The sequence below is a fragment of the Oncorhynchus tshawytscha genome, linkage group LG31 (assembly GCF_018296145.1).
Source record: "Oncorhynchus tshawytscha isolate Ot180627B linkage group LG31, Otsh_v2.0, whole genome shotgun sequence".
NCBI lineage: Eukaryota > Metazoa > Chordata > Actinopteri > Salmoniformes > Salmonidae > Oncorhynchus > Oncorhynchus tshawytscha.
Window position 1 is genome coordinate 12,145,524 of NC_056459.1, and position 21,319 is coordinate 12,166,842.

The following is a 21,319-nucleotide window of genomic DNA, read 5'->3' on the forward strand; positions in this document are numbered from 1 at the left end:
CCAGGAGCAACCCTGGGACATAAAATTGGGGCGGCAGGTAACCTAGTGGTTAGAGTGTTGGGCCAGTAACCGAAAGGTTGCTGGGTCAAATCCCTGAGCTGACAAGGTCAACGTCTGTTGTTCTGCACCTGAACAACAGTTCCCAGGTAGGCAGGTCATTGTAAATAAGAATTTGTTCTTAACTGACTTGCCTAGTTAAATAAAGGTTACATTTAAAATAAAAAAAGTTCAGTTGGACATTTCAGAGTTAATTGTCAGTTTGAAACTTGTGTACTACCCAACCCTTTTCACACTACTAGCCAGCAGAGCTGCACCAAGCTGAATTTTGGGGTTACACATTCATTCACCATATGGTTTCTGGAACCATGCTACAAAGGAAGGTGTGAAAGAAAATAAAGCCAATACAGTACCCCTTTTGGATTGACACAATAGTGGAGAAAATTGAATTGGATCTCCCTAGATAGGCTATTCAGATACATCAATGATATTGTATCAGTCAAATATTATAGACAATTTTAATCTGAGGTAAAGCAAATCAAATACAAAATAAGGATTTTGTTGGTGTTTTGGTAGGTTTATTTTGCTTAAAATCCTTGGAGGTTATGTAATCTTGCAGAATTCTAATATCTTTGCTACCTCGATTTCAAGCCTAGCCCATACTAGTCAATTTCAGATAATGAGTCTGCTCGGAAGAGGGAAGCAGTTCCAATTTCAAACAAAAACAAGTCTCTATATACAGAGGATTAGGACGGCAGGAATAACGGGATTTTTTATAAAACATACGAAAATTACAATTGATAGGTGCAGCTTGTAACCACACTCTGCAAAGCACTAGACCGCGCAAAGTTACCAATTCGATTGCGTCCACTTTCCAATTTTTTACGCGTGGCTGAATTTTGACGCGAAAACCTAAAGCAACCGAAAGTTGGAGCTCCTAACCTAACAAGTGCAATCCTCTAGGTTGCTATATTTCGTTGTTCTTGCAACAGTAAACCGACATTGTCCATTTTTATATATATATTTAAAAAAAATCTTATTCATCCACTGAGAAGCCATGCCGAGGTCGAATAGGCAAAAAGAATATAAGCCTGGGGATCTCGTGTTTGCGAAAATGAAGGGTTATCCACATTGGCCCGCGAGGGTAAGCAACTTCAGACTTTTACTTCTTAACCAAACGCTAATAGTAGGCCTACGTCTTGTTTCTATCCCACATGTATATGGGCCTATCTGCTAGATCAGTTCATTGAGGCCTACCCCTGGTCTTTGCAAAGTTTATTTGCGTATGACTACGCGCTGTGAAATAGGCTAGTGACATGTTTTTTGTTGTTGTACATTTGGTGTTTCATTTTGGGAAATCTAAATTGTAGCAGTAAACATACTTTTACATTGACCTAGCAAATGCCGTCCTGAGTACTATTCATTTCGCAGAGATGCTGTTTAATTTAATCATTGATACGAGGCCTAGTATAGGCTGTCCGATAGATCCTGGCTTCAAGTAAACAAACATACCATATATTCAACTTGTAACAAATAGGCTGGAGTACATTTAATGTCAGTTACCCCTCGACTTCTAAGATATTAGACTATTCCAAGTCCAACCAGTAGTATTTTAAATGTGATTGTGATACAAAGTTGCTACTAGTCGAGTCGCGAAATGGATACTTTGAAACATTGTAACGGAGTTTGCTAGTGTGGGAATTCCGAATGGATAATACACATTACCAAAAGTATGTGGACACCTGCCCGTCGAACATTGTTAAATCATGGGCATTAATATGAAGTTGGTCCCGCCCTTTGCTGCTATAGCAGCCTACACTCTTCTGGGTAGTCTTTCCACTAGATGTTGGAACATTGCTGTGGGGACTTGCTTCCATTCAGCCACAAGAGCATTAGTGAGGTCGGGCACTGATGTTTGGTGATTAAACCTGGCTCGCAGTCAGCGTTCAAATGAATCCCAAAAGTGTTTGATGGGGGTTAGGTCAGGGCTCTGCAGGCCAGCCAAGTTCTTCCACACCGATCATCGACAAACCATTTCTGCATGGACCTCTATTTGTGCACAGGGGTATTGTCATGCTGAAACAGGAAAGGGTCTTCCCCAAACTGTTCTGTTCTTGTCTATTCATGTTCTGTGTGTTCATGCTTTCGCAACAGCTAATGGGAATCCTAATAAAATACAGAATGCCAAACTGTTGCCACGAAGTTGGAAGCACAGAATCGTCTAGAATATCATTGTATGCTGTAGCATTAAGATTTCCCTTCACTGGAACTAAAGGGCCTAGCCGAATCATGAAAAACAGCCCCAGACCATTATTCCTCCTCCACCAAATTTTACAGTTGGTACTATGCATTGGGGAAGGTAGCTTTCTCCTGGCAACAGCCAAACCCAGATTTGTCTGTCGGACTGCCAGATGGTGAAGCGTGATTCATCACTCCAGAAAAAGTGTTTCCAGAGTCCAATGGCGGTGAGCTTTACACCAATCCAGCAAACGCTCGGCATTGTGCATGTTGATCTTTGGCTTGTGTGCGGCTGCTCGGCCATGGAAACCCGTTTTCATGAAGCTCCCGACAAACAGTTGTTGTGCTGACGTTGCTTCCAGAGGCTGTTTGGAACTCTGTAGTGAGTGTTGCAACTGAGGACAGACTAGTTATACGTGCTACAGGCTTCTGCACTTGCCGGTCCCATTCTGTCAGCTTGTGTGGCCTACCACTTCGTGGCTGAGCCATTGTTGCTCCTAGACCCCTTCCACTAAACAAGAACACCACTTACAGTTGACAGGCAGGTCAAGCAGGGCTGGAATTTGACGAACTGACTTGTTGGAAAAGTGGCATCCTATGACGGTGCCATGTTGAAAGTCACTGAGCTCTTCAGTAAGCCCAATGTTCGTCTATGGAGATTGCATGACTGTGTAATCAATTTTATACACCTGTCGCGAACGGGTGTGGCTGAATACACTAATTTGAAGTGGTATCCACATACTTTTGTGTATATATATAGGGTATTTGGTGGCAGCGGTTGGCATTTGATTGTCTGGCAGCAATGCATGAGCCTATTGTAAGGTAATGTAAATGGTGTACGGGTGTTTTAGCTCAGACTCCATTGCAAATTAGTCTGAAAAATAAATTCTACATTGTAGAATAACACATGGAATCATGTAGTGACCAAAGTGTTAAACAAATCCAAATATATTTGATGTTTTCAAAGTAGCCACTCGTTGCCTTGCTGACAGTTTTGCACACTCTTGCACTGAGATGCATTGCCTTAGACGCTGCGCCACTGTACTTTTCACTCCATACATTTTCCCTGACACCCAAAAGTACTCGTTACATGCTTAGCATTACAGGAAAATGGTCCAATTCACACACTATCAAGAGAACATCCATGGTCGTCCCTAATGCCTCTGATCTGGCGGACTCACTAAACACAAATGCTTAGTTTGTAAATTATGTTGGAGTGTGTCCCTGGCTATTTGTGAAAATAAATAAAAATAGTGTGATCTGGTTTGCTTAATAGACATATTTGTCCCTACATGTTTGACATAATGGTGTCATCTCTTTTCCTCCTTAGATTACAACAGGGTTATTGTATCATGTGCTCATAAGAAATGTATCTTGAGTGTGCCTGTGGATACATCGCATGTAATTGTAATGTAATTAGAGATAAAAGTAGTACTAATTTAGGCCTACTTCTGGAACGTTAATTCTTAGAATTTGGAATTCTATTTCTGTGTGTCTGTGTTCAACTACACCAAAGAATGTGTCAAATGAGCCCTCAGAAAAGTATACACTCACTACACACGTAAGCGTTGGGTTATCAATACATTTGTGCATGATCCCATTCACATTCATAATACATTCACAGGACACAAAACAACAATTCTTTACTATTCCCTAAACTATGCCATACATATACACACAGGGCTATCTGTTTTGTTGTTCAGCTCAAATTGGGTGAAGGGGGTCGGTGAAGAGACTCATTGATTTGCCACTGTGTCCAGTGCCCAATATTTGCCTTGGGGGGAGAGACACCATTTTGACAGAACTCTGAATGTCAGTCATTTACGCTATGTGTGTATATTTGACTGAGAAAATGAAAGTGCGTGTCAGTCATTAAAGCACTTGAAACCTGGCCTCAAGTGAGTGTATGAAGTACATTTTTAATTACCTAATTCTTAAAGCAGCTCTGGCCTTTTTAGTTTACGCTGGTCTGCCTTTTTCTTTGTTTCAGTAGCCAAACAAAATATTTTATATGAACTTGTATTGTTTGCGGTAGCTCCTGAAATTCATAAATCACCATCTTTGCACTTTTGCCCCTAGTTATTTAGTTTGAAGCACTCCCTAACAATTACACTCATTGTTTCCTTCTTCCGCAGATTAACGAGTTACCCGAAGGAGTGGTCAAGTCCCCCTCCAATAAGTACCAAGTGTTCTTCTTTGGGACACATGAGACGTAAGTAAATCATTTTTGATGCAATGAATCCTATCACATAGTCTTGCCTAATTCCAAATGAATCCTTAGCCCCTACCTTCTATACAATAGTTGCGATATGAGAGGCTTTAATAGGCTACTCTGTATTTTCTCCGTATTACTTATACCTATCGGAGAACAAGTCAGAGCTACCACCATATTGTTCCTTACACCTATCAAATTCTCTCCAGATCTCCATGAGTGCACTGGGTGGTTCATTTGGAATGACACATTAGTCGTTTACCTGGTAGTTCCATAGAACAGTATTTTGAAGCTTTGTAGGTGGTTGCATGCGTAAACCTTTGAACTTTATAACCTTCACCCTCTCAGGGCATTCCTGGGTCCCAAGGACCTGTTCCCTTATGAGGAGGGCAAGGAGAAGTTTGGCAAGCCCACCAAGAGGAAAGGCTTCAGCGAGGGTCTCTGGGAAATTGAGAACAACCCTACAGTGATACACGAACCCGCGGGCTATGAGGTGTGTGCTTAGAGACGGAAAGGGACGTGTCTGTTTGTGTGCCTGCTGACATGCTTGAACCTTTGTTCCTGTGTGACACATGATGGTATATGATTTTAGCAGATATTAAGACGCACACCACCCAATGTTTTTCTTTGCTATTCTGGGAACACAAAAACCCTACTACTTCATCATCAATGATGAAAAGTACTCCCAAATACACATTTACCTATACTTTTATTTATTTTATTTCACCTTTATTTAACCAGGTAGGCCAGTTGAGAACAAGTTCTCATTTGCAACTGCGACCTGGCCAAGATAAAGCATAGCAGTGTGAGCAGACAACACAGAGTTACACATGGAATAAACAATTAACAAGTCAATAACACAGTAGAAAACAAAGGGGGGAGTCTATATACAATGTGTGCAAAAGGCATGAGGAGGTAGGCGAATAATTACAATTTTGCAGATTAACACTGGAGTGATAAATGATCAGATGGTCATGTACAGGTAGAGATATTGGTGTGCAAAAGAGCAAGTAAATAAATAAAAACAGTATGGGGATGAGGTAGGTGAAAATGGGTGGGCTATTTACCAATAGACTATGTACAGCAGCAGCGATCGGTTAGCTGCTCAGATAGCTGATGTTTGAAGTTGGTGAGGGAGATAAAAGTCTCCAACTTCAGCGATTTTTGCAATTCGTTCCAGTCACAGGCAGCAGAGTACTGGAACGAAAGGCGGCCAAATGAGGTGTTGGCTTTAGGGATGATCAGTGAGATACACCTGCTGGAGCGCGTGCTACGGATGGGTGTTGCCATCGTGACCAGTGAACTGAGATAAGGCGGAGCTTTACCTAGCATGGACTTGTAGATGACCTGGAGCCAGTGGGTCTGGCGACGAATATGTAACGAGGGCCAGCCGACTAGAGCATACAGGTCGCAGTGGTGGGTGGTATAAGGTGCTTTAGTGACAAAACGGATGGCACTGTGATAGACTGCATCCAGTTTGCTGAGTAGGGTGTTGGAAGCCATTTTGTAGATGACATCGCCGAAGTCGAGGATCGGAAGGATAGTCAGTTTTACTAGGGTAAGCTTGGCGGTGTGAGTGAAGGAGGCTTTGTTGCGGAATAGAAAGCCGATACTCAACCTCAGCAAATACAGGTGTGCATTGGGAGTAGTTCAGCACGTTTCCCATCCTTAATTCTGTTCTTTCTCCCCCAGCCAGCAAAGGAGACGACTCCAGCAGAGGGGGCGGTGGAGGCAGGAGGGGCACAAAAGGGGGATGCAGAAGGAAGCAGTGACGAGGACGAAGGGACCCTCGTCATCGATGAGAAGAATGACAAGGGAGTGGCCAAGAGGAAAGCTGGGGGTTCCAGCGAGGTAAGTGTCAAACATTCACATGTCTAGTCAGTCTTATCAAGTAGAACCATACCCCATATCGCTACTGTATTTGTTTATATTTTGCCAATTTCAATTGATTGGGCATTCAAACGGCTGAGCATTTACTAAGAAGTCAAATGGCTATATAGCCACTATTGTAGGTAGTAATTTATGACAATGTTCCCTCTAAGCTGCGCAGCTCCTTCGGGTCTGCGTGATTTTGTCGTAGGCAGAGCGCATCAGAATAGCATTCTATTGCATTGGCCGGCACAAGCAGTTTCAAAATCAAATTGTATTTGTCACATACGCCGAATACAACAGGTGTAGACCTTACCGTAAAATGCTTACTTACGAGTCCTTAACCAACAGTGCAGTTCAAGAAATATAATAAAGAAAACATTTACCTTTATAAGCTAAAGTAATTTAAAAAATAAAAAGTAACACAATAAAATAACAGAAGCTATATACATCTGGTACCGGTACTGAGTCCATGTGCAAGGGTACAGGTTAGTCGGTGTAATTTGTACATGTAAGTAGGGGTAAAGTGACTGCATAGATAATAAACCATGAGTAGCATCAGTGTAAAAACAAAGGGGCAAGGGGTGTCGATGTAAACAGTCCAGGTGGCCATTTTGATGAATTGTTCAGCAGTCTTATGGCTTGGGGGTAGAAGCTGTTAAGTTGCCTTTCGGACCTAGACTTGGCGCTCCGGTACCGCTTGGATGACTGGAGTCTTTGACCATTTTTTGGGCTTTCCTCTGATACTGCCTAGTATATAGGTCCTGGATGGCAGGAAGCTTGGCCCCAGTGATGTACTGGGCCGTACGCACTACCCTCTGTAGCGTCTTATGGTCAGATGCCGAGCAGTTGCCATACCAGGCAGTGATGCAACCGGTCAGCATGCTGTCAAGGGTGCAGCTGTAGAAATGTTTGAGGATCTCTGGGCCCATGACAAATCTTTTCAGTGTCCTGAAGGGGAAAAGGTGTTGTCGTGCCCTCTTCACGACTGTCTTGGTGTGTTTGGACCATAATAGTTTGTTGGTGATATGGACGCCAAGGAACTTGAAACTCTTTACCCTCTCCACTACAGTCCTGTCGATGTGAATGGGGGCGTGTTCGGCCCTCCTTTTCCTGTAGTCCACGATCAGCTCCTTTGTCTTCATTACGTTGAGGCAGAGGTTGTTCTCCTGGCACCACACTGCTGGTCTCTGACCTCCTTATAGGCTGACTCATCGTTGTTAGTGGTCAGGAAGGCCTACCACTGTTGTCGTCAGCAAACTTAATGATGGTGTTGGAGTCGTGCTTGGCACAGCAGTCGTGGGTGAATAGGGAGTACAGGAGGGGACTAAGCATGCACCCCTGATGGGCCCCCGTGTTGAAGATCAGCGTGGCAGATGTGTTGTTGCATACACTTACCACCTGGGGCCAGCCCATCAGGAATCACCCACTGTTGGAATAGGAGCGCTTTTGAGATCAAAGAGCAGTGCCGTGTGTGGAAATGTTTTCATATTCTTTAATAGTTAGCAAGTTATTAGGCAGGTTATAGCTAATACAAACGCTGTTCATTTGTTAACCTTTATTTAACTAGGCAAGTCGGTACAAATTCTTATTTACAATGACGGCCAACCCCAGACGACGCTAGGCCAATTGTGCGCTGCCCTATGGTACTCCCAATCATAGCCGGATGTGATACAGCCTGGAATTGAACCAGGGACTGTAGTGACGCCTCTTGCACTGAGACACAGTGCCTTAGATCGCCGCGACGCATTTCTTGCCATCTTTCAAAAGCACGTCAGGTTAAGACCTTTTTGTTTTTGTCTCAAATGGGCAGTAGTGTATTTTGAGACGGGCTTGAATATACAAAGAAGACATTTTTTACAATTCTCTGTATGGTACCAATAATGATACTTTTATTTTGTAAAGTAGTTTCTTCCTTCATTCGTCACAATACAACACAATTTCCAGTCACATATTTTGCCCATGGTGTTCACTGTTTACAGACAAGTTTTTCTGTTTTCTGATAAGTGACTTGAGCTTTCAGACAAATAAAAAACCTAAGGTTAATGTTAAGCCCTGCATAGGGTTTTTAAAAAGTCTCATGGAATACAGGCCTCAATCAATAGCTATTTTCATCTGAAAATGTTATGCAATGCATTTGATCCATTGTTTTTGTTGATAGGCAACTGTGAATGTCCTAATAGGCTCCAAATAGCTTCAGTTGTCTACTTGGACATTTTCTAAAACTGTAACTGAAAGTGGGCACAGCATCAGTGTTCACAGTAAAAGCGTGCTGTAAGTTGCACAGAATGCTCACAGTGTTCAAGATTCTGCTCATAAGACCTGAAATTTGCTCAGTGCCCAAAAAATGTTTGGAAACATTGATGGCCGGTATCGCAGAAGAACTGCCTCACAGGCAATGTTACGTTACCATTTTCTCCTTTAAACGGAGTTACATGTTCCAAAGGAATATTCTGCAGGAATATTCTGCAGCACTTTATAATAACGATAAGTAAATAGTTTATTCATAATGAATTAATAATTACTCCCACATGTGTAAATGTTAGTAAGCTAGTTATTCTCACATTTATAAACAACCTTTTAAGTATGTAATAATTATTCATAATGTCTTGAGTGAACAGTGCACATTCTCATAAAATAATGTACATGCCATTGGTATACCATTCAGCAGTACCTGATGCTCCTTAGACTGAATCTGCAGTAAGGGAATCTGTTTCTTTTTTGAACGAAGTGGAGGTGAGGAGCATCGTGCAACGTGGGGGAAAGAACAGCAGAATATGTAGTGCATATTTTATCCTAGAATGGCCTTGAACATATCATTGGTTAAACAATCACACACTACAGAGGATGTTTAAGGAAATCTATTTATAATTTCATTCAAACAGTCACACTGTTGTAATAGTGTGATGTGTAACTTCAGACGCACTCTATGCTGGTCAAGTAACATTTTCGTCCGAAAACAGAATTACAGTGGGGCAAAAAAGTATTTAGTCAGCCACCAATTGTGCAAGTTCTCCCACTTAAAAAGATGAGAGGCCTGTAATTTTCATCATAGATACACTTCAACTATGACAGACAAAATGAGAAGAAAAATCCAGAAAATCACATTGTAGGGTTTTTTATGAATTTATTTGCAAATTATGGTGGAAAATAAGTATTTGGTCACCTACAAACAAGCAAGATTTCTGGCTCTCACAGATCTGTAACGTCTTCTTTAAGAGGCTCCTCTGTCCTCCACTCGTTACCTGTATTAATGACACCTGTTTGAACTTGTTATCTGTATAAAAGACACCTGTCCACAACCTCAAACAGTCACACTCCAAACTCCACTATGGCCAAGACCAAAGAGCTGTCAAAGGACACCAGAAACAAAATTGTAGACCTGCACCAGGCTGGGAAGACTAAATCTGCAATAGGTAAGCAGCTTGGTTTGAATACATCAACTGTGGGAGCAATTATTAGGAAATGGAAGACATACAAGACCACTGATAAGCTCCCTCGATCTGGGGCTCCACGCAAGATCTCACCCCGTGTGGTCAAAATGTTCACAAGAACGGTGAGCAAAAATCACAGAACCACACGGTGGGACCTAGTGAATGACCTGTAGAGAGCTGGGACCAAAGTAACAAAGCCTACCATCAGTAACACACTACGCTGCCAGGGACTCAAATCCTGCCGTGCCAGACGTGTCCCCCTGCTTAAGCCAGTACATGTCCAGGCCAGTCTGAAGTTTGCTAGAGAGCATTTGGATGATCCAAAAGAAGATTGGGAGAATGTCATATGGTCAGATGAAACCAAAATAGAACTTTATGGTAAAAACTCAACGTGTCGTGTTTGGAGGACAAAGAATGCTGAGTTGCATCCAAAGAACACCATACCTACTGTGAAGCATGGGGGTGGAAACATCATGCTTTGGGGCTGTTTTTCTGCAAAGGGACCAGGACGACTGATCCTTGTAAAGGAAAGAATGAATGGGGCCATGTATCGTGAGATTTTGAGTGAAAACCTCCTTCCATCAGCAAGGGCATTGAAGATGAAACGTGGCTGGGTCTTTCAGCATGACAATGATGACATGAAGGAGTGGCTTCGTAAGAAGCATTTCAAGGTCCTGGAGTGGCCTAGCCAGTCTCCAGATCTCAACCCCATAGAAAATCTTTGGAGTTGAAAGTCCGTGTTGCCCAGCAACAACCCCAAAACATCACTGCTCTAGAGGAGATCTGCATGGAGGAATGGGCCAAAATACCAGCAACAGTGTGTGAAAACCTTGTGAAGACTTACAGAAAACGTTTGACCTCTGTCATTGCCAACAAAGGTATATAACAAAGTATTGAGAAACTTTTGTTATTGACCAAATACTTATTTTCCACCATCATTTGCAAATGAATTCATTAAAAATCCTACAATGTGATTTTCTGGATTTTTTTTCTCATTTTGTCTGTCATAGTTGAAGTGTACCTATGATGAAAATTACAGGCCTCATCTTTTTAAGTGGGAGAACTTGCACAATTGGTGGCTGACTAAATACTTTTTTGCCCCACGGTATTACCTTTTTCTTGCCAGTGATATACCAAAACCAAAGTGTGAAAATAGTCTGCGCTTAAAGGTTATTATACATGTAACATTTCCACCTGCAAATCATACATGTAACATTTCTACTTCAATCACATATCAGCTGTAATGAAGGAATGAAAATCCACTAGAGGAAAACGGGCCGATCCGGCCAGCTGTTATGTGTAGGTTACATCTCTCTGATTTATGATTAGTTTGGGTTTGCAAGGTTGACATTAGCAAAACATTTGCATTACAACACTTCTTCATTTACAAACAATATGCTTTACATTTCCTTCAACATCCTGTGTTGTGTGCTTATTCTTTTACCATTGATATGTTCTAGGCTATTTTGAGACCTTAAGTAGAATCGTATACGGCTGGAATGTCTACCAATGAAGTTATATTTGTGATAAATTACACTGTTCACTCAAAGCATTTATAAAGTATAAATGATTAGTAAATGGTTTATGAACCTACTATTAAACATCTTATAAATGATATGGATCATTATTACTTTTTAAAGTTGTTTATACATGTGTGAATAACTAGCTTGCTAACATTAACAAATGTGGGAGTAATGATGAATAAGCTATTAACTAATCCCTTGTGAAATGTATTTCAAGGTGTTCTAACAAAGTACTACTGACTTCAATAGACGAGTGGCAGGTGTGGGTCACTGCTTGTCATAATAAAACTATCATTGCATGGCATTTTAAAGTTTTTTGTTTATTTAAAACGGTAAAAAAGTAAAATAAAATAAAAACAAACAAATAAGCAATCATGTACAGTGAGTGGCAAGAGAAAGTATGTGAACCCTTTGGAATTACCTGGATTTCTGCATAAATTGGTCATAAAATTTGATCTGATCTTCATCGAAGTTTTACAACAATAGACAAACGGTGTGCTTAAACTAATAACACACAAATTATTGTATTTTTCTTGTCTACATCGAATACAGAATTTAAACATACTTTTCCCAACCTACAAAATGAATGTGAACCCCTAGGCTAAGGGGTTCACAAGGTAATTGGAGTCAGCTAACCTGGAGTCCAATCAATGAGGTGAGATTGGAGATGTTGGTTAGAGCTGCCTTGCCATTTGAAAAACACTCAACAAAAAATGTATTTTGCTATTCACAAGAAGCATTGCTTGATGTGAACTATGCCTCAAACAAAAGAGATCTCAGAAGACCTCAGATGAAGAATTGTTGACTTGCATAAAGCTGGAAAGGGTTACAAAAGTATCTCTAAAAACCTTGATGTTCATCAGACCATGGTAAGACAAATGGTCTATAAATGGAGAAAGTTCAGCACTGTTGCTACTCTACCTAGGAGTGTCCGCCCTGCAAAGATTACTGCAAGAGCACAGTGCAGATACATAAAACACTAAACAAGAATGGTGTTCATGGGAGGACACCACGGAAGAAGACACTTCTGTCCAAAAAAAACTATTGCTGCACGTCTGAAGTTTGCAAAAGTGCACCTGGATGTTCCACAGCGCTACTGGCAAAGATTCTGTGGACAGATGAAACTACAGTTGAATTGGTTGGAGGGAACACACAACACTGTGTGTGGAGAAAAAATGCACAGCACACCAACATCAAAATCTCCCAACTGTAAAGTATGGTGGCAGGAGCATCATGGTTTGGAGCTGCTTTGCTGCCTCAGGGCCTGGACAGCTTGCTATCTTCGACGGAAAAATGAATTCTCAATTTATCAAGACATTTTGCAGGAGAATGTAAGGCTATCTGTCCGCCAATTGAAGTTCAACAGAAGTTGGGTGATGCAACAGGACAACGACCCAAAACACAGAAGTCAATCAACAACAGAATGGCTTCAACAGAAGAAAATACACCTTCTGGAGTGGCCCAGTCAGAGTCCTGACCTCAACCTGACTGAGATGCTGTGGCATGACCTCGAGAGCAGTTCACACCAGATATCCCAAGAATATTGCTGAACTGAAACAGTTTTGTAAAGAGGAATGGTCCAAAATCCCACTACAGAAAAGGTTTGGTTGAGGTTATTGCTGCCAAAGGAGGGTCAACTAGTTATTAAATCCAAGGTTTAATTTACTTTTCCACCTTGCACTGTGAATGTTTACCGGGGGGGTTCAACAAAGACTTGAAAACATAATTGTTTGTGTGTTGTTAGTTTAAGCAGACTGTTTGTCTATTGTTGTGACCTAGATGAAGATCAGATCAAATTTTTTGACCATTTTATGCAGAAATCCAGATATTTCCAAAGGGTTCAGATGCTTTTTCTTGCCACTTGGGGAAACATGTCACTTGAATAAGGGTGATGAGTCTTTCTCTCTCTCTGAAGAGCTCTCCTAAACGACCTAAGGACACAGAGGGCAAAGGTGACTCGAAGGTGGATAGTAAGAAGTCTGACACTGAGCTGAAGCTTAATGACAAGGCAGGGCATAAGCCCACTGACCTGTCTTCTGCACCGGGTGAATCAAAACCACCGACCGAGGGCCAACTAACATCAGAGAAGGTGAGGGAAGCTGTCTTTCTACTTTTGACCGTTGAGTTAGATATGAAACTACCTTTTTTCACTATGTTTTACATCGATCTCCTGTTCAGAGGAGATCTATTAATTTGGTCATACATCAGGGCCTGGTCCAGGGTGAGTTTCCCAAAAGCCTTCTAGCTAATGTGGCCTGTTATTTCTGTTGACAATCTTCTGTGCTTGAACTAACGAAATTGAACAAATTAAGCACTTTGCTGTTCTACGCGGAATTGTTCATCAATAGATACTGTATATACTACTGCACTGGCAACGAGGCTTTCGAGAAACTCGCACCTAATCCACCTAACTTTGAGTAGTTGGTGGTGTTTGGTTCATATCCAACATTATAAAAAATGAAATTACTGATGCGATGTAACATTTTCTCCATGCTTTCTTCTCAGCCTGTGATGGACAGTGCTTAACATCAAGCCTCCGAGGATGACCAAGAACCCTTGGTTCTTCTCTGTGGAATTTGGGGCGTCAACATACAGTAATTAGCTAATCTTTGAATGCTAGTTTTCTGCTGTTTAAGTAACTGGAAAGTGTTAAGACCTATATAGAAATTGTACTTGCTATATATCGATAGATATATATATATATTGAAAAGGCAACAAAAAAAACTTACTTGCCAGTTGGGGATATTGTATATCCCAGGATTGAAATTGTCAAGTCAAACCAATAGTGATGAGAAATTCAAGGCTCAAGAGGAAATGTGTTTCGGATGTGTAATTTTTTTTTTTTGTCCAATTATGATATCTGGCTGCTAGGTGTCAAATGCATTACAGTTTAGAGAGTACACATACGGTTTCTTTAACAATAATCTAAACATAAGCAAATGAATACAAAAACAAAACAAATTTGGGGAAATCTAGTACACATTACATTCATAATTCATTTCCATTTAACATAAAAATCCTGTTTTTGAATAGGTTTTTGTTATGAGGGTCGTTGGTGTTAGACTTGATAGCTTTTTGCTATGTCGTTGTGCTTTATAAAAAGATGTGTTCTTGGCTTTAAGGTGTATACATAATAGCAATTGTACTTGCTTTTCTTTCCCTTTCCTCAGCCTGACTTTGAAACAGGCAATGTATTTTCTTACTCATGGTGTGTTGCACTTTTAAGATATTTAACTTTGCCTAGATCATTAGCAAGTTTTTCTAGCGACAACTATCGTTTTAATGCTATATAACATGTTGCATGTTACCTGTACATGGTAGGTGACCAAATAATGCGCCTTCAATGACACTGAATTCCCTATTTTGATTGAATGTCACATCTATTTACAGAAGCACAAGGTAACGAAAACCACTTTGCAAATCCCTGTCTTAACCCTTTACACTCAAACCCATATATGGGTTGAAAATGGCAGATTTGGGCACTGATAAGTTTAAATTGGAACACAGTGGCTCTACAGTAACATGCTATAAATGACGTCAGAGCTCTGGCTCTGCGTGTCACAGCGCTGTATGGGTTTTGACTGACAACCTTTCTTGTCGTGTGCGGTGCTCAAGTTCAGAAGTTGCCCCCATCTCTCCCTTACTGGTTGTATCCAGAGTATATTTCAAATTTTGGTATCAACAAATGCGAAGAAATGTACACTAAATGTAAAATGCACATAAAATCAGCAGTGTAATGTTTGGATGTCAGGTAAACTGTTGGTCTAAACAAGATTCCATAATCTCCAAACTCTTCCCTTTCAATTGCTACCATGCTTATGCATTTTCATATTTCTTCTATCAGAACCATTACACTTTATCACTGTCCATATAGGTCAATTCCGACGTGTAAATAATGAAGGGAAATCTATATTTCAAAAACTACCCCAAAATGAAATGTGCATTGTTAAAAGCAAGAAAAACATTCCTGAATGTTTCTGTGACAATGTTGGTATTAACCAGTGACATGTTTGATGAAGCGCAATACTTTCAGGTCTGGAAGATGACTAGGAAGGGGACTATGTTCTATGGAAGGGGCATTCACTCCTACCCTGGAGGTCTGGAGTACTGCTGGTTTTCAGTTCTATTAATTGCACCTAATTAATTTCGCCTCCCTGATATCCCAGGTTAAACCTGATTTAGAAAGGGAATAATGAAAAGTGGAAAAAAGCAGTGGAATGTTCAGATTTTAATATGAGTTCTTGAAAAAATATTTACATTTCTTGATAGAAACTGCACTGTTCATTGGTCCAGACATTTTACAATCTCATGTCAGCCATCTCTTATGGTGCTTTAATGGTGACAATGTTGTAAAGAGGACATCAGCCTTGTGGCCAACAAGATGGTGTTCAGGTTATTTTGATATTGGGGCACCTGTGAAAACCGAACACTTCAATACTGTGCAGAATAGCTCTGTCTTTGGGTACATGATTGTCACAATTCTGATTTGAAGTTGCTCTGCTTTTTCCCTTATACTATTCACTGTGGGGCATACTTAGAGTATGTGTAACTGTGTGTAGCTTAATATTTTGGTGTGAGTGACTTGCCCTTCAAACCTTTTGTTTCAGTTCAGAGTGAGACTTGTCCTGTGATTTTGGCTGCTAAACCAAATGTTTTATTGTTTTGTGTTGTCGTAAGAATATAACCCTTGTGTTGATATTTGAAATGCAATATGTGAATTTCTTTCTTTTTTTCGGGGAGCCCTTTTTTTGTCACATTTATTGGTCCCTCCCTTATGTATGTTTTGTGATTTGTGTGTGGGGGGGGTGTGCGCGTGTGTCTTCAGTTTTATGATTGGATGGTTTTTGGATATGTCATTAATTTGTTGTTGCAATTTTGTGGCCCTTGTTTGGTGAAATCCATATATGCATTCAATCATCAGGTCTTTTTAGAATTCCATAAGTCATTAATTAACTGAACCACGACACACAGGGGCGTTTCAGGAACAGGCCTTAGAACTGCTCTGTCTGTACTGAATATGGCCCAGACCTTTACACCAGGCTTCCCTTTTAACTGCTAGACCGTCACTCATTCATAGTCAACTTTGTACGCTGACTGACCTGCTCCATGATTCTGGACCTTTTCATTATTTTTCCCTTTTACATTTCAACTTTCAAAACCTAATGCTGTCAAAAGGATTCTATTTTTGGTGGGTCATAGCCAGATCCTCAGCAATTCACAGTGGACTTAAAATCCCCCAAAAATGTAAGGGGAGTAAAATTCCAGTTACTTTCTTTGGATCTTTTTCACTGATTGTCAATCCGCCACGCTTCTTGCTTAGTTCTACCATTGTAGCTAGCCGCCAGTCCATTTTATTTCAAACCAATAAACATGTTGATTACAAAATGAGTCCACCTGCCTGTCATGTTTAACTTTCTATGTGCCTGTGATTATGTGGACTTATGTCAACCCCACCAGGAGTGCCTTTCCTTATAGAATGTGCACCTTCCCCTCTTATCGTTCCACCTGGACATTAACGTTCATCCCACAGCTGCCACCAAATGTAAGATAGGGGGGGACGAGAAGACCTGCATCTTTTACTGAAGAGTCCACTCTCCGACAGTGTCATTGTTGACTTGTGGAAAATATGTTTGTAGATTCCTGTCAAAGCATTTTCTTATTTATCCTGGGAATGGGTAAATCATAAGTGATTTCAATGGGTTAATAAGTAAACTCTTCAGTGTATTTATGACAGCCATTTTATTTCACAATGATGTATCCTTAACTGTTGTGTCCTGTTCTGGCCACAAGATGTTAGCCATAATACATTGTAATTCCTTCCTGATATAACTTTTGGATTGAGGCATGGAACTGTATGTAGTGTAATGTTATATATATATTAATGGTACACAATAATCGGTGGAGATCAAACACACAAGTCGATTATAAACATCCCATTAATGCTTGCCGTGTGTTCCGTAGCTGTATCATTTAAGACTTATGCTAACTTATTATAGAAATCCATTCAGAACATGTGGATCATTTAGAACGTTCCACCCTGGAATAACTGGCATTATGACATGTTACCTACTACCATTGTTCTCTGAATGCAACGTTCCAGTAACATTTTTCAACTTAAGGTGGTCAACCATAGGAGGGAACAAATCGAAAAAGGTATAGTTATTGAAGTGCCAAGTCCTGTTGGTTGATTTAATAACGTGTGTTTGAGTAATATTAGTACCCTAATTAACAGAAAATAAATGAAGGTTGATGTCACTCAAAGACCTGTGGTTATCAATCTGTCATCCAAAGGTATTTTTGAAAAGTGATGTTTATGCTTATCGTAGGTATGTTATTTTGTAGGGTAAGGGTAGGCTTTTCTTAAACGTGTGTTTTGATACTAAGAGCAAGGGTACTGGCAGCAACCGTACAGCTACTGAGAATGCCAGGTAATACACACCTACAGTACAGACAATCACTAATTCTAATTCTGTGCTCAGTTTTACTATGGCTACCTCTACTTTACTATACAGTTGGGTTGTATCTTCACAGAGATGTGGAGGTCAATGAGACTGGAATGAGCTCTGAGGTAAAACAAGCTGTAAACATGAAGATTCTGTAAATCATTGACCATGGCAAGGTATTGTCTGAGGCCACTAATCTCCAAAAATCTTTTGACCTATTTACTTGCAGCCAGCCAGGGCAACCCCGTCTGATGCAACTGAGCAAGGTGTTCACAGTCAAACCTCTCGACCTGCAACGAAGACAATTTAAAAGGCTCCGTGTAGCAGAGAACTGTCCCAATCTTTCGTGGAAAGGTCTACTTGGCCCTGACACTTTAAGTCGGAAGGGGTCACCGTAGACCTCCGGAACTTCAGCAACAATAATCGGAGAGAACACAAAAAGTTGTCGGACTGCCACGCTGAGACATACGAGTTGATTGCCACCCATCTGACGGGCTGTCATCATGCAAATGGTGGATTGCATTATGGAGTATGGAAATCCACGGTTTTGCGAAACAGTAATTCCAACATTTTCAGGACAATGGGGCTCAACAAGGACGTGCAAACTTCTCATGATATGGGCACAGAGTGCTGTGAACATGACCAGCGTCAGCCTCTCAGGGCATAGAAACTGCCTGGCCAGTAGTTCCAGACATATCCCCCCTGTTCAAACAATTAAACATTGACACATTCTTTTGTTTTTAGACAAAAACATATATGGAAACAAGGACTCTTAAAGTTGCAATATGGAACTTTTTGGGTGAACTGACCACGGTCACATAGCCATGTGAGTTATAGATCTGTCATTCGTGTTGAAAGCAACTCTAAAAAGCGGGATATGTTCTATGTGCTCTATTCCTATGCTTCCCATTCTTAAGTTTCATTGTTGTTTCTTAAAGTAATCATCATTACAGTAGGACAACCACCAACACAGGTGAGCAGTGACCCATTTCAGCATTATTGGGATGACATTAGTTGTCTTTCATTACAGAATGTTCCCTATGACATTATGCTTTTTAGAGCCTACCTGCTCTATGCATGAAACGGTCTAAAGACCCACACTTATTTAATCTGAGATGACCTGATGGGGAGTAAGAAAATGAAAATGGTATGATAAAGATTTAAGAAGTGTGAATACATGTTAACATGAGCGTTCAAGTATTATTAGAGACCTTATAATACTATAGAAAAAAATAATACATGTAGATGTCATTCAAAGGCCTGTGGTCATCAATCCATCTTCAAAATTATTTTTTAACATTGAAAATGTAAGTGAATAGTGGGTATGTTAGTAGGGGTTGGCTTGCCGTGTGTGTTCCAAACCTTTTTGCGTACAGTTAGTGTTGGAATGACGGTCACTGGATCCGGGTTTGAGTAGAAGCTACGCCCTGAATTCTCTACAATATACAGTGCCTTCGAAAAGTATTCAGACATTCAGTATTTCACATGTTGTTAGGTTATAGCCTTATTCTAAAATGTATTCAATTGTTTTCCCCATATCAATCTACACACAATAACCCATAATGAAAAAGCAAAAACTTTTTTTTTTTTTAAAGTTTGCTAATTTATATACATTACAAACATTAAAACATGGAAATATTACATTTACATAAATATTCAGACCCTTTACTCAGTACTTTGTTGAAGAACCTTTGGCAGCGATTACAGCCTTGAGTCTTCTTGGGTATGACACTACAAGCTTGGCACACCTGTATTTGGGGAGCTTCTCCCATTCTTCTCTGCAGATCCTCTCAAACTGTCTGGTTGGATGGAGAGTGTTGCTGCACAGTTATTTTCAGGTCTCTCCAAAGATGTTCAATAGGGTTCGAGTCTGGGCTCTGGTTGGGCCACTCAAGGACATTCAGAGACTCGTCCCAAAGCCACTCCTGTGTTGTCTTGGATGTGTGCTTAGGGTCGTTGTCCTGTTGGAAGGTGAACCTTCGCCCCAGTATGAGGTCATGCACGCCTCCAACTCAATCATCAAGTTTGCGGACGACACAACAGTGGTAGGCTTGATTACCAACAACAACGAGACGGCCTACAGGGAGGAGGTGAGGGCCCTCGGAGTGTGGTGTCAGGAAAATAACCTCACACTCAACGTCAACAAAACTAAGGAGATGATTGTGGACTTCAGGAAACAGCAGAGGGAACACCCCCATCCACATCGATGGAACAGTAGTGGAGAGGGTAGCAAGTTTTAAGTTCCTCGGCATACACATCACAGACAAACTGAATTGGTCCACTCACACAGACAGCATCGTGAGGAAGGCGCAGCAGCGCCTAACCTCAGGAGGCCTGGTATTCTACAGATGCAACTCCTGGCGGGCTGTATCACCGCCTGGTATGGCAACTCACCGCCCTCAACCGTAAGGCTCTCCAGAGGGTAGTGAGGTCTGCACAACGCATCACCGGGGGCAAACTACCTGCCCTCCAGGACACCTACACCACCCGATGCTACAGGAAGGCCATAAAGATCATCAAGGACATCAACCACCCGAGCCACTGCCTGTTCACCCCGCTGTCATCCAGAAGGCGAGGTCAGTACAGGTGCATCAAAGCTGGGACCGAGAGACTGAAAAACAGCTTCTATCTCAAGGCCATCAGACTGTTAAACAGCCACCACTAACATTGAGTGGCTACTGCCAACACACTGTCAATGACACTGACTCTACTCCAGCCACTTTAATCATGGGAATTGATGGGAAATTATGTAAATATATCACTAGCCACTTTAAACAATGCTACCTTATATAATGTTACTTACCCTACATTGTTCATCTCATATGCATACGTTGATACTGTACTCTATATCATCGACTGCATCCTTATGTAATACATGTATCACTAGCCACTTTAACTATGCCACTTGGTTTACATACTTATCTCATATGTATATACTGTACTCGATATCATCTACTGTATCTTGCCTATGCTGCTCTGTACCATCACTCATTCATATATCCTTATGTACATATTCTTTATCCCCTTACACTGTGTATAAGACAGTAGTTTTTTTGGAATTGTTAGTTAGATTACTTGTTCGTTATTACTGCATTGTCGGAACTAGAAGCACAAGCATTTCGCTACACTCGCATTAACATCTGCTAACCATGTGTATGTGACAAATAAAATTTGATTTGAGGTCCTGAGTGCTCTGGAGCAGGTTTTCATCAAAGATCTCTCTGTACTTTGCTCTGTTCATCTTTCCCTCAATCCTGACTAGTCTCCTAGTCCCTGCCACTGAAAAACATCCCCACAGCATGATGCTAACACCACCATGCTTCACCGTAGAGATGGTGCCAGGTTCCCTCCAGACATGACACTTGGCATTCAGGCCAAAGAGTTCCATCTTGGTTTCATCAGAACAGAGAATCTTGTTTCTCATGGTCTGAGAGTCTGTAGGTGTCTATTGACAATCTCCAAGCGGGCTGTCATGTGCCTTTTACTGAGTAGTGGCTTCCATATGGCCACTATACCATAAAGACCTAATTAGTGGAGTGCTGCAGAGATGCTTGTCCATCTGGAAGGTTCTCCCATCTCCACAGAGGAACTCTAGAGCTCTGT

At 41.0% G+C, this 21,319-nt stretch overlaps 1 protein-coding gene across 1 annotated transcript; it reads left to right on the forward strand.

Moving 5' to 3' along the window:
- Positions 1-659: 659 nt before the first annotated feature.
- Positions 660-16,661, forward strand: LOC112229704 (hepatoma-derived growth factor). The gene is made up of 6 exons (XM_024395688.2): positions 660-1,141; positions 4,371-4,447; positions 4,796-4,940; positions 6,140-6,298; positions 13,189-13,362; positions 13,779-16,661. Exons 1-6 carry the CDS (start codon positions 1,055-1,057, stop codon positions 13,797-13,799), a joined length of 663 nt encoding a protein of 220 aa, XP_024251456.1. The 5' UTR covers positions 660-1,054; the 3' UTR covers positions 13,800-16,661.
- Positions 16,662-21,319: the final 4,658 nt, after the last annotated feature.